General features: G+C 37.9%; 2 protein-coding genes across 5 annotated transcripts in view; one reads left to right on the forward strand and one right to left on the reverse strand.

Moving 5' to 3' along the window:
* LOC141381132 (uncharacterized) overlaps window positions 1-12,337 on the forward strand; it is a 186,495-nt gene that overhangs the window by 131,531 nt on the left and 42,627 nt on the right. The gene's annotated exons all lie outside the window — the stretch shown is intronic.
* Window positions 1-12,337, reverse strand: part of pirt (phosphoinositide interacting regulator of transient receptor potential channels) — a 36,989-nt gene that overhangs the window by 19,073 nt on the left and 5,579 nt on the right. For 3 of the 4 annotated variants that reach the window (XM_073944121.1, XM_073944123.1, XM_073944124.1), the window contains exons 3-4: window positions 611-644; window positions 418-479 (exon numbers count right to left, since the gene is read on the reverse strand). In XM_073944121.1, coding sequence (XP_073800222.1) covers window positions 418-479; window positions 611-644 — 96 coding nt within the window. The remainder of the gene's footprint in view (window positions 1-417; window positions 480-610; window positions 645-12,337) is intronic. The other variant, XM_073944122.1, reaches the window with a different exon arrangement.

Raw genomic sequence — 12,337 nt, forward strand, 5'->3', positions numbered from 1 at the left:
TATCAGTGTCTAATTACCACACTGGGCCAATGTTGCAAATCTGCAACATTTCAGAACGCCTTGCATGTGAACATCTCTCTTTAAAAAAAAAAGTCAGGATTTTATTGTACTACCCCATATGATAATTTTCCCCAAATATCAGATTTTTCCTGTTTCTAAAAATTTATTTGAGCCTGAGAGGGTTAAACACAGTGGATGAACCAACACAATCTCACAGCAATTTGTAACTTTTTGATTTAGTGGCTAATTTGCCTGAATTTGTTCGATCTAATTCGTAAAATTTAGTACGATTTGTTCATCCCAAAATGACGGTTGGGCTTAGGGGTGGGGTTAGGTGCCATGCCTCCTTTTTTAAATCGTACAATTTCGCACGACTGAACTCACCAAACTCGTACTGCCACAACGTAAAATACTTACGTTTTCTCGTGAAATCAGGCTGGATGAACACAGGTGGAACAGATGAACATTAGTGGCGGGAACTGGAACAAAAACACATGGTGAAGATCACGTGAGGAAAACAAACACACGAGGAAGACAGGTATTGACACTGTAATTGTATAACTCAAATAATTTTAATGAAAGAAAGGAGAGTTGAAGTATACATATTTACATTTTCCAAGTGCTAAGGTGTCCTTCGGTTTACCCTGCAATAATATAATAAATTAGATAAAACTAAAATCATCTAAAATGAAAGATCTATGTTCTGCTGCACATTGTAATTGTATATTTCTAATAATTTCAGTGACTTTCTTTATTAAAGCATGGCAGTCGTTTCTTTTTCCACACCATAGATCATTTTTTCCCATTGTCCTATTATAACAGCAGAGCGAAGGTGTCTAAATGTGAAAGTGAGTCCCGCAGAGATTAACAGCTATAGTTAGGTTCAGATTGTAGTTAGTCTTGTGTGAGTCAGTGCAGTTCTGTGATGATAAAGTCATTAAGAAACCCCTTGAGCTCATGAAACCTCCAACACTTCACCGGCTGTTCTTTCAGGAGCGAATTTTACCGTCATTCTTCACGGGCGGCTCGTTTTTATGAGTGGTGTAAAAAATCATCTGCGGTCACACCGATCAGCACACCGCCATCGCTTATGATGATGAACGCACAGATTTAGGGCTCTGCATTAAGTCAGGGTTAAAGTACATCCAGGAGGTACAGTAGTTATCATTGAATTTGGCTTATTTGGCAGCCCGACATTCAGTTCAAGCCAGAATTATCAGCCCTTCTGTTATTAAAAAAAAAAATTGTTAAATATTTCCTGAATGTTGTTTAAGGTAAGGAATTTTCACAGTATTTCCTATAATATTTTTTCTTCAAATTTGTTTTATTTAGGCTAGAATAAAAGCAATCAAAATTTTGCTCCCACTTTATATAATGTGTCCCTAACCACTATGTACTTACATCAAAAAAATAAATACAATGTACTTACTGTGTTTATAATGTATTTGAGAACACTTGTAGTGCTTTTGAGTCGGAATAGAGGTTGGGTTATGGACAGGTTTGGTGGCATGGGTAGGTTTAAGGGTAGGTTAAGGTGTAAGGGATGGTCAACAGTGTATTTACAAATGTAATTATAAAAGGTAAATACAGATGTAGTTACATACATGTATTTAATCAAGCATAAGTACACAGTAAATACATGTATTTACACAATAGGTGTATTGTAACAAACTATTAATTCCTATGTATGTACATTAGTTAAGGCCACAATATAAAGTGGGACCAAAATTTTTTTAAGAGCCATTTTTAGGTTAGGTGAATATTATTACCCCCTTTAAGCAGTATATGTATATTTGATTGTCTACAAAACAAACCACTGTGACTTGACTAATTAACCTAATTGCCATAGTTAAGTCTTTAAATTTCACTTTAAGCCGAATACTAGTATCTTGACAAATATGCAGTCAGTATAAACTATTAATCGATTAATTTTACAGAAATTGTACTACATCATGATCAGGGTTGGGGGTAGCACTAATACAAGGTACTTAATAATATTATATTTCTAAGTAGTCTAAAAAGAAAAGTAACCCATTGCTTAAGAATTAGGTAATAATATTTTAGTTTCTTTAAAAAAAAAAATGTAATTCAAGCAGGGCCGGTGCGTTCATTGAGGCGGTAGAGTATTCAGTGTGTGTGTGTCCCCCATCTCCCACACCCCCAGGTCCTCACTTTTGTCCACGACAAGTCCCAATAAATTAAAATGATTGTGTTTTAAGATATCCATAAGCTAGTGTGCGCCAAAACAGTGACAAAATTCGCATCTAGAAGTTATAGACCTGATATAAACATCCAACACTTAATTTTTTTCTTGTCACTTCATACTTCAGTTTCTCATCAAATCATAATCAATCAAATGCTCTCTAGTATCTGACATGTCCCAACCCCCTTCAAGAAGCTTCACGTTTAATTTTCAATTGATGCACTTGAGCTCAACCACTCTCATTGACAGAGCTGTGATAAAACAAAACACATTGGCTGTTTTTTTTAAAAAAAGGGGAGGAGCTACTCTATGTCTTACAATCTCTTCGTGTTTGAGTTCAGATTACGTCAAACATTAAATAAAAATTCACATTTCAACGCAATTCACGGGACTTTTAACTGCAGATCTCCTCTATCAAACAATAAAAAAACAAACCCCTTAAAGAGATCTGTTCTGAAAAAGATCAAGCCTCAGCCAGGTTAAGAAAACTAAACTAACTCAAAAGTAACGTAACACAATGCTTACCCATGAAAATAACTAAATAATGCAATTAGGGGATTAACTAAATCTTGTCACGCATTACTTTCAAAAATAACATATTATAACAGGGGTGCTCAACCCTGTTCCTGGAGATCTACCTTCCTACAGAGTTTAGCTCCAACCCCGATCAAACACACCTGAACCAATTAATTAGGACCTGAACACCACTTGATAATTACAAACAGGTGTGTTTAAAAAGGGTTGCAACTGAAGTCTGCAGGAAGGTAGATCTCCAAGAACAGGATTGAACACCCCTGTCTTATAACAATATACACTCACCGGCCACTTTATTAGGTACACCTGTCCAACTGTTCATTCACGCAAATTTCTAATCTGCCAATCATATAGCAGCAACTCAATGAATATAGCCATATAGACATGATCAAGATGATGCAGTTCAAACCAGACGGGCTGGTCTCTGAAACTGCTGATTTACTAGGATTTTCATGCACAACCATCTCTAGGGTTAACAGAGAATGGTCCAAAATAGAGAATCTGCAGCAACTGTGTGGTGCTATCACGTCAATATGGCCCAAAATCTCTGAGGAATATTTTCAGTACCTTGTTGAATCTATGACATGAAGAATTAAGGTAGCTCTGAGGGCAAACGGGTCCAACCCAATACTAGTAAGGTGTACCTTATAAAGTGGCCGGTGAGTGTATATTGTTACCAGGAAATAAGCTGATGTGTTTCTTGATTTGATATGAGATTTTTTTTTCGTCACGTTGTCCAGCCCTGTGCTGATGCTACTGTCATTTGTTTGGCAGTTTAGCTTATTCCTGAAGACCGATGTTTGCGTTCAGACATGTTGACACTGTCAATTTAGTTAAAGGAAAAACACAACAATCCGCTTCAAACAAATCAGCTGCACCGATACAAACTCAAATAAATCCTCAAAACAGAGAGAGAGAGAGAGAGAGAGAGAGAGAGAGAGAGAGAGAGAGAGAGAGAGAGAGAAAGAGAGATTTCGTGTTCCTCTTCACAGCAGCACAAAAAGCCCTGCAGTCACACAGATAACTCGATAAATCTGCTCAAAATCAGACAAATCACCCTGTGTGCCAAAACTAGCAGCTCATGACAGGACTGACGAAAAATAATGCTACACAACTGTGGGAACAATCATCAGTCATAACACACAAAAAGGAGATCTGGAGGAGAAAAATGTAGAAAAACATCAATCGAAAGGTGCCCTATAATGAAAATCTGGGTATACTACGGCATGGTACAATAATAAAAGATCAGTATATGGGAATGCGTATACTGTGAGCCTCAGACTCCACTGTTTCCTCGTTCTCATGTAAATTACACAAGTGTAAAACCCCGGTGGACAACAACAAACTGTCTTGAGACTCCAGGCCACGCCCTCAACATTTACATGTATGCCTACTTTAGGTCATTCATCCTGACCTGACGAGCAGCTGACATCATCAAGAGAACACGTCTCATGTACAGCACTGAGATCGTAAAAAAGCTCTGACATCATAAATATGCACGTCTCAGGATGTGTTTTACAAGCCAAATATTTTCTAGTAAGACAGTATTATTATTGTTATATTGTTACACCTGTGTGTGGGACTTTTTTTTTGAAAATGCGAACCCCAAATTGTTTACTGTGCATTAATGGGCAACGACAGCATGTTTCCAACTCCCCTCAGGATGCAAAATGAAGGATTAACAGATTACACGTTTGTTCGTCTCCACTCCGAACAGGCATAAGATTATGTTTAGCTACATATTTTGTTAATTTATCGTGTTTATTGTGAAATTTGATGTGTATGCTTCAGCAAACACGTGTACACTGCTGAATCGTGTCAAATCACTTAGGTTAACTGTCATATGTTCATGCTGAGGTTGATACTAATGCTGTGTTCACACCAGAGGCATAACGCGCGGATAAATCACGCTACTCGCGCGTAAATTGCCGCGTGAACATTTGAGTTTACTCGCTTCATTCACGCGTCTAACCCCGCTTCATTCGCGTGTCAAATTCACTTCAGAACAGACGCGGATTCGCGTGATGGGCAGGGCTTCTGTCTGCCCGGTGACTGTAGCTTCGTAGCTTAATGGCTAACATGGATTTTATGAAGAAAATAACAGTGTTTATGTGTATTATGAAGGCTGAAAAACAGCGTCGATACATTTAGGACCGTGTCTGAGTCCACTAGATTCTTTCAGAGGTGCATCCAGCTCTTTAAGCTCATAAACTCCTCCAGAAACTGAACATGGATGACGGTGGCTTTTAGCAGTGCTTCTCATTGAGCCAAGCCAAGTTGATGAACTGTTGTCGGTGTCGCCTGGAGGATTTCCCCCGGGACACCATCAACAGGTTCTACGTCACAATCACGCCCCCACAAGAGCAAGCTTCTGATTGGTTAACGCAGCGCGAATGTCGGCTGAAGTTCAGATTTTCGAACTCGAGCGATTAGCGCGAAACGCATGTCAAGCATGTCAAACGCGCAAAACACTCAATTCGCGGCGCGCCATTCGCGTCATTCACGCAGCGCCATTCACACGTATCGAGCAGCAGGATGTCTATTCGCGCGTTTGCATTGACTTAACATGTAAATCACTTGCGCTTGACGCGCGTTCCGCTTCTGGTGTGAACGCAGCATAAGAGGTTAATAATACCTTCTGATTCTGTGAGGATTTTATGGAGTAATACGTGAGCTCATAAAACAGTTTCTTGAGATTTTTGAACTTACGAAGCCATAAACCTACCATGTAGATATCAGAGCACAATTTATCTTATTACACCAATGCAGTATACGGCACCTTTAAAACTGTATCATTAAAGCCTTTTGAAGAGGGAAGTCCTCACATTCAATGACGATAATCTGATGGAAGCTTACAAGCTACTTTTTTTTGTGCTGATAAACCAGTTGTAAAAAGCAACAGCCAATCAGAAATCTCCCTGCTTTAAAAAGCTCAAACATTTTAAGTGACATAGTTCATACATAAATGACAGGACAATTTCCCAATTCAGAATTATCCTTATTTTAAATTACCAGAGATCAGAAGAGAATGGCCAGACTGGGTAGTAACTCAAATAACCACTCGTTACAAACGAAGTCTGCAGAAGAGCATCTCTGAACGCGCAACACGTCCAACCTTGAGGCAGATAAGCTACAGCAGCAGAAGACCACACCGGGTGCCACTCCTGACAGCTGAGAACAGGAAACTGAGGCTACAATTCACACAGGCTCATCAAAACTGGACAATAGAAGATTGGAGAAACGTTGCCTGGTCTGATGAGTCTCGATTTCTGCTGCCACATTCAGATGGTATAGTCAGAATTTGGCATCAACAACATGAAAGCATGGATCCATCCTGCCTTGTATCAACGATTCAGGCTGGTGGTGGTGGTGTAATGGTGTTGGTGTATTTTCTTGGCACACTTTGGGCCCATTAGTATCAATTGAGCATCGTGTCAACGCTACAGCCTACCTAAGTATTGTTGCTGACCATGTCCATCCCTTTATGACCACAGTGTACACATCTTCTGATGGCTACTTCCAGCAGGATAATGCGCCATGTCAAAGCGTGAATCATCTCAGGTTTCTTAAACATGACAATGAGTTCACTGTACTTAAATGGCCTCCACAGTCACCAGATCTTCAATCCAATAGAGCACTTTTGTGATGTGGAACAGGAGATTCATATCATGGATGTGCAGCCAACAAATCTGCAGCAACTGTGTGATGCTATTATGTCAAAATGGAGCAAAATCTTAGAGGAATATTACTAGTAGCTTGTCGAATCTATGGGTGCTTTCACATCTTTAGTTCGCTTCATTTGGTCCGCACCAAGGGTAATAAATGATATTTGTTACATCTTCAACCGTCTTTGGGTCGTTTTCACACCACACTGCCTGCTTTGGTCCGAACCAGTTGAAACGATGCAAAACGCAGTCATCTGACAAAATCCACATCTCTTATTGGCCAGATGTTGTTGAATATATTTCCTAAACTGCTTATTTATTGGTCAGAATTCACGTGCGGGAAAATGCCAATTAACTCCTGCAAGTAAACAAACCGGCAGACACAAAATGTCGCTTTTACTATGAAGGGACGACTGCGCTGACTGATTGTATCTCTACTTTAGACAAACTATACATTATGAAAATGAAGCGCGGCCGCGGCTGAAAAACAGTATTTAATGCATCGCTCGTCACTTCTGGAGGAGGCGTGAATTAATTTAGCTAAACTGCGACATGGTCATCTTGCGGAAATATTACCAACGATCCATCAGGTAATGTTTTTCCCCTCCTCTCTCTCTCTGTTGGTAAAGCGCTGTCATCCAATATATTTCCTCCATATCCCATAATGCACAGCGCATCAGCCTACGGCAGCTGAATTAGTCCGAAAGGCGCAGTACTTTTTGCGGTTGGACCTGTTTTAGTACAAATCATATTCTCACCGCAAACGAACCACTCCAGGGTTAGTTTGAAAGCGTACCGAGACCACCTCTTCAAGTAGGTCTCGGTATGTTTTTTTTGGTCCGCTTTTGGTGCGCCCTCGAGTACGATTGCTGCATTCACACCTGCCCAAACGAACCGCACCAAGAGGGTGTCATGTTCACCAGCGAACAACCATCAGATGTCGCTGGTAAACACTCACTCATGAAACTACACATCTGCATTCTTCTGGACTACATATGCATACATGCACTTCTCCTAGACACTCACGCCTGCTCACTCATCCAGCTTGATTACATTTGCACACCTGAGGACTTTCAGAGACTGATTAACACACACTATTTAAGCCACACATTCACCCCTTCAGTTTGCCGAGTCTTGTCTACTGTTTAGTGACATTTCAACACGTTTCTCCCTGTCTTGTTTCTCCGTGTCTGAATCTAGCTTTGTATCCTAGTTATCCTGTTTAGCCGCCTGCCTTTCAACCTATTGCCTGTTTACTGACTTCGACTCTGGATTTGCCCGCACATACCTGTTCATACCTGTTTTGACCATTGCTTGCCTGACAAAGAATAAACCTGCATATTGGATCCTACCTTCTGTTGTGGTGTCACTCCCCGTTGTTACAGAGGGAAAGCGAACTCTAGTGCGATTCAATCGAACTAAATAAGGCAGGTGTGAAAGCACCCTAAGATTCAAAGGATTAAGGCAGTTCTGAAGGCAAAAGAGGGTCCAACCCGGTACTAGTAAGGTGTACCTAATAAAGTGGCCGCTGAGTGTACTGTATGTAAAGTGTGTATGTGTAACAGGGGCAAGTAGCTACCAGTAAAATAGCTAGATTTATGTGTAAACAGTGCATTTTATTTAGTTGTTCTGGCAGATTTACCAGTTTACAAAAATGTTCCAGTATTACTGTGATAAAGGGGTTTATAACTGTTTATCATGTTCACAAAACACATCAGGGCATTGACTGACAGGCTATGATCAAATGAGGAACATGCAGATATACAGACATGCAGTAGGTTTTTCTAAATGTGTTTACTGTGGATGTATCTTGTTCCTCATTATTTATTTAACACAATGTGGGTAGGATAGTGTATGTGTGTGTGTGTATCTTGTATTCATTATATCGTGGGGACCAAATGTCCAAAAGCAATAGTGGTATTTTTTTGGCCATTTTTGTCCTCATGAGGAAAACAGCTCATAAATCACACAGGGTATTTTAAAGTATTCTGAAAATGTAAAAATAACTGTGAAGGCTGGATTTAGGGTTTAAACATCATTACGTCTATGAGAAGTCCCCATAAAGATAGCTGTACAAGTGTGTGTGTGTGTGGTAAAGATGGTTATAAAACCCTCACTAGTCCCTAAAGATCTTTTTCTCTCTTGTATAGATTTGTTTTACTGAACATCGCTTTCACTCCGTCAAACACATGAACATTTATGAGAGATTCTGGCTATTAAACTGACTAACAAGCAGAGAGTTGTGATTTTCTTTCCTCTGGAGAGTAGATTTTGCTTTCAAAGTCAATTTCTCTATTGGCTCCTACCTTAAAGCCTTTTAAAACATAAATAAAAGCAACATTTTTTTAGATAAAATGTTACTATTATTAGGGCAACACGGTGGCTCAGTGGTTAGCACTGTCCCTTTACAGCAAGATCACTGGTTCAAGTCCCAGCTACGTCAGTTGGCATTTCTGTGTGGAGTTTGCATGTTCTCCCCATGTTGGCGTGGGTTTTCTCCGGGTACCCCACAGTCCAAAGACATGCGATGAATTGAAAAAACTAAACTTGCCGTAGTGAATGTGTGTGAGTGGGTGTGTATGGATGTTTCCCAGTGCTGGGTTGCAGCTGGAAGGGTTGACCCCTGATGAATAAGAGGACTAAGCTGAAGGAAAATGAATGAGGTAAACAGAATTTTGCATGCTCAAATTCTAGTGTGGCTGCGGCAGTCACAGTCAGGGGTGCCACTGGCCGGTACAGGCCCAATGACAACATTTTGAGGTTGTCGCGGATGAAAGTGAAGAGCGGTGCTCTTGGTCACCGCAATCACCCCAATCACAGTCACTTGCACATCATCCCCAGTCATCACCTCATCCCAATAAATCCCAGCACCTCACTCCACTCAGTGTCCCGCCTTGTTTACGACAAGAAGGACTACACTCTCCTCACAGTCAGTGTCCTATGGTCTCCAGAGTCTGCGTCTCCTTCTCAGTGTGGTTTCTTCTGGTCCCTTTCCTGGTTGTCGTTATCCTGGAGTTCGTCTAATCTGTGTACCTGGTTCCCTATTCCTCTGTAAAGTCTAGATTGGATACAGCTGCGAATACGCACATCAATATAGCATCATTTTTATAACGCTGTATGTATATATTTACAGAACTGTGACGGTTGGTTTTCGAAAAAAAAAAAAAAATCGAAAAGATGTCTAAGAATAGACCAAAACTAGACTAGTCATCATGTCTACAGAAATAAATGACTACACAAAGTTTGTCTACTCTATTTTGACGACTAGTCTAGTTTTGGCCTATTCTTATTAATATATATCTGATTTTTACTGACAGCCCAAGTTTAGCCTTGTTTTAGCCAAGCTGTCTAAGTTTAGATGTCTAGACGTCTGTTAAACACAAAATAGTTTGCTGGGTTTACATTACAGTGATGGTTGGGGTGGGGATAGACATTAATAAAATAGAATAAATGGGAAATCTAATAAATAATACTAAGAATTCTTGTTAATTTCGGACTGCAACCGTAACTGATCTAGCAACAACCCCATTCCTCCTCCGGTCCATTACCTGCCTAATTCAATCATCCTCATCTTCTTGTATTATCCAGCATCATTAAACTTTGTTTACCATTCTGCCATCCTCTCAATAAACTGTTATCTACTCTCGTCTGTCTCCCTTTTACTTCTGTAACATTACCTTAGGGTATTATTAATATTTATTGGGTACTAAAAATATGTTTTAATACTCAATAAATCTTTTAAAAGTTAACTTAAGCATAGTTAATAGTAATTTAGATAATTATTAATGTATTATAACTAATTTATATGGAAATAATAATAATAACAATAAAAAATAATAATAATGATAAATGATATTAATAAATAATAATAATAATAAATAATAATAATAATATTAATAATAATAATAATAAATAAAAACAACAACAATAATAATAACAACAATAAATATTAATAATACTACTACTACTACCAATAATAATAAACAACAACAAAAATTAATAACATTATTATTATTATTATTAATAATAATAATAATAACACTAATAACAATATTATTAATAATAATAATTAATAATAATAATAATAATAATAATAATAATTATAATAAAAAATAATATATAATAATAAATAAATAAATAAATAATAATAATATTATAAGTGTAATTATTATTACTGACTTAATATATAATATTATAAAATTATATTTCTAACTTCAATAAGACGTTTAGTTTATTATTATTATTATTATTATTATTATTATTATTATTATTATTATTATTATTATTATTAAACTTCTTGCAATAAGTTCAATATATCCTAATAAATTCAAAGTTTTATTTACTATTATTGTGTTTTTGTTTTGTTTTAGTGTTTTGTTTCACTAAAACCTGAACCACACTGTTCCAGTTACTGAACTACACTGTTCCAGTTACTATGACCATTTATGTGAAGCTGATTTGACACAATCTACATTGTAAAAGCGCTATACAAATAAAGCTGAATTGAATTGAATAGTGTAAAAATACCACATTGCTTGCACTCTAATTATAAAGTGATCGCAAACAATGTTTTAAAGCATTTATGAAGTCAAGTCATGTCCTTCACAATTTACAGTAACTTTCAATTACATATTTATAGGCTCAAATAACTTCTAAACTATTTTACAGTACAGAAAAAATGCACCTGACCACAAACACAGACGAGAGAAAATGAGTTGTATTTAATTGCTCTATGGAAGTGTGAAAGAAAAGCCTGTGTTTCTGCAGGCTCATTTCCGTCTGAATCATGCTTCAGGCATTTTTTTTCTGACAGATTCCTGTGTTTCAGAAAAGACAGAAGACTGAATGACACAGCTCGCAAGATATTAAATGCTCATTTGATAATTGTTGTGTGCCGTGAGGATATGTTGTGAGTAAACAGCTCATCATCTCGGATCAAACAGCAAACTTTGAGTCTGTTCAGGTAATTAGTTCACATGCGTAACCGAAAAGCTGCTTTAGAGAGAAACACAGTGAGTCAGAGACTGAAGAACAACATGCTTTACTCTAAACTGTTTCCCATTTTTCAAGAGATTTCAGCGATTAATGAGATTTTAGAGAAAAAAAAGCCTGAGAGATAATATCAGTATGCTAGTTTTAAAGATACCTATAAGCTAGTGTGCTCCAAAACAGTGACAATATTTGAATTTATATATAAACCTTCATATACATAACCTTAAATCAGAAAAAGTTGAGACTGTATGGTAAACGCAAATAAAAAAAGAAAGTAGTGATTTCTAAATTTTCTTTGACTTTTATTTTATTACAGACAATACAAACATTATTTAAAATGTTGCTCATGATTTTTTATGTTTTTTTTAAACATGTAAACACATTTAAAAAAAGTTTTAACAGTAAAGCATTTACCACTTTGTAATGTTGCTAATCCTTTTCACAACACTTAAAAAACATTAAGGGACTGAAGACATCAAGTGATGAAGTGGTTCTGGTGTATTTTAGCCCCATTTTTCTGGCAAACAAGTCTAAGGTATGCAACAGTACAGAGTCTTTGCAGAGTCATGTTTTGTGCTACAAAATGCACCACACATTCTCTATTGAAGACAGGTCGGGACTGCAGGCAGGCCAGTCAAGTACCTCAAGTAATTTAAGGGCCATGAAACCCCCTCGTTTCAGCAGGGTGTTTTCACACCTCTACTTTGGATAAAGTCAGAAAAGTGGGCGTGTCCAGCTCTGTTTAGGGGGGAGTGTCGGAGGAAGTAAAGTGGGAGGGTGTGGGAGTGTCTATTTGGGCGCGCGCGAGTTTCAGTCAAAATACACACACATGAGAAAGTGATGGTGTTTAACCTACATGGACATCTGTAGTCGAATTATTTGCCAAATTATTAAATGTTGGACTTTAACTGCAGTTTGGCTCTTTCATTCAGGGAATTCATTC

The sequence above is a fragment of the Danio rerio genome, chromosome 3 (assembly GCF_049306965.1).
Source record: "Danio rerio strain Tuebingen ecotype United States chromosome 3, GRCz12tu, whole genome shotgun sequence".
NCBI classification, from domain to species: Eukaryota; Metazoa; Chordata; class Actinopteri; order Cypriniformes; family Danionidae; genus Danio; species Danio rerio.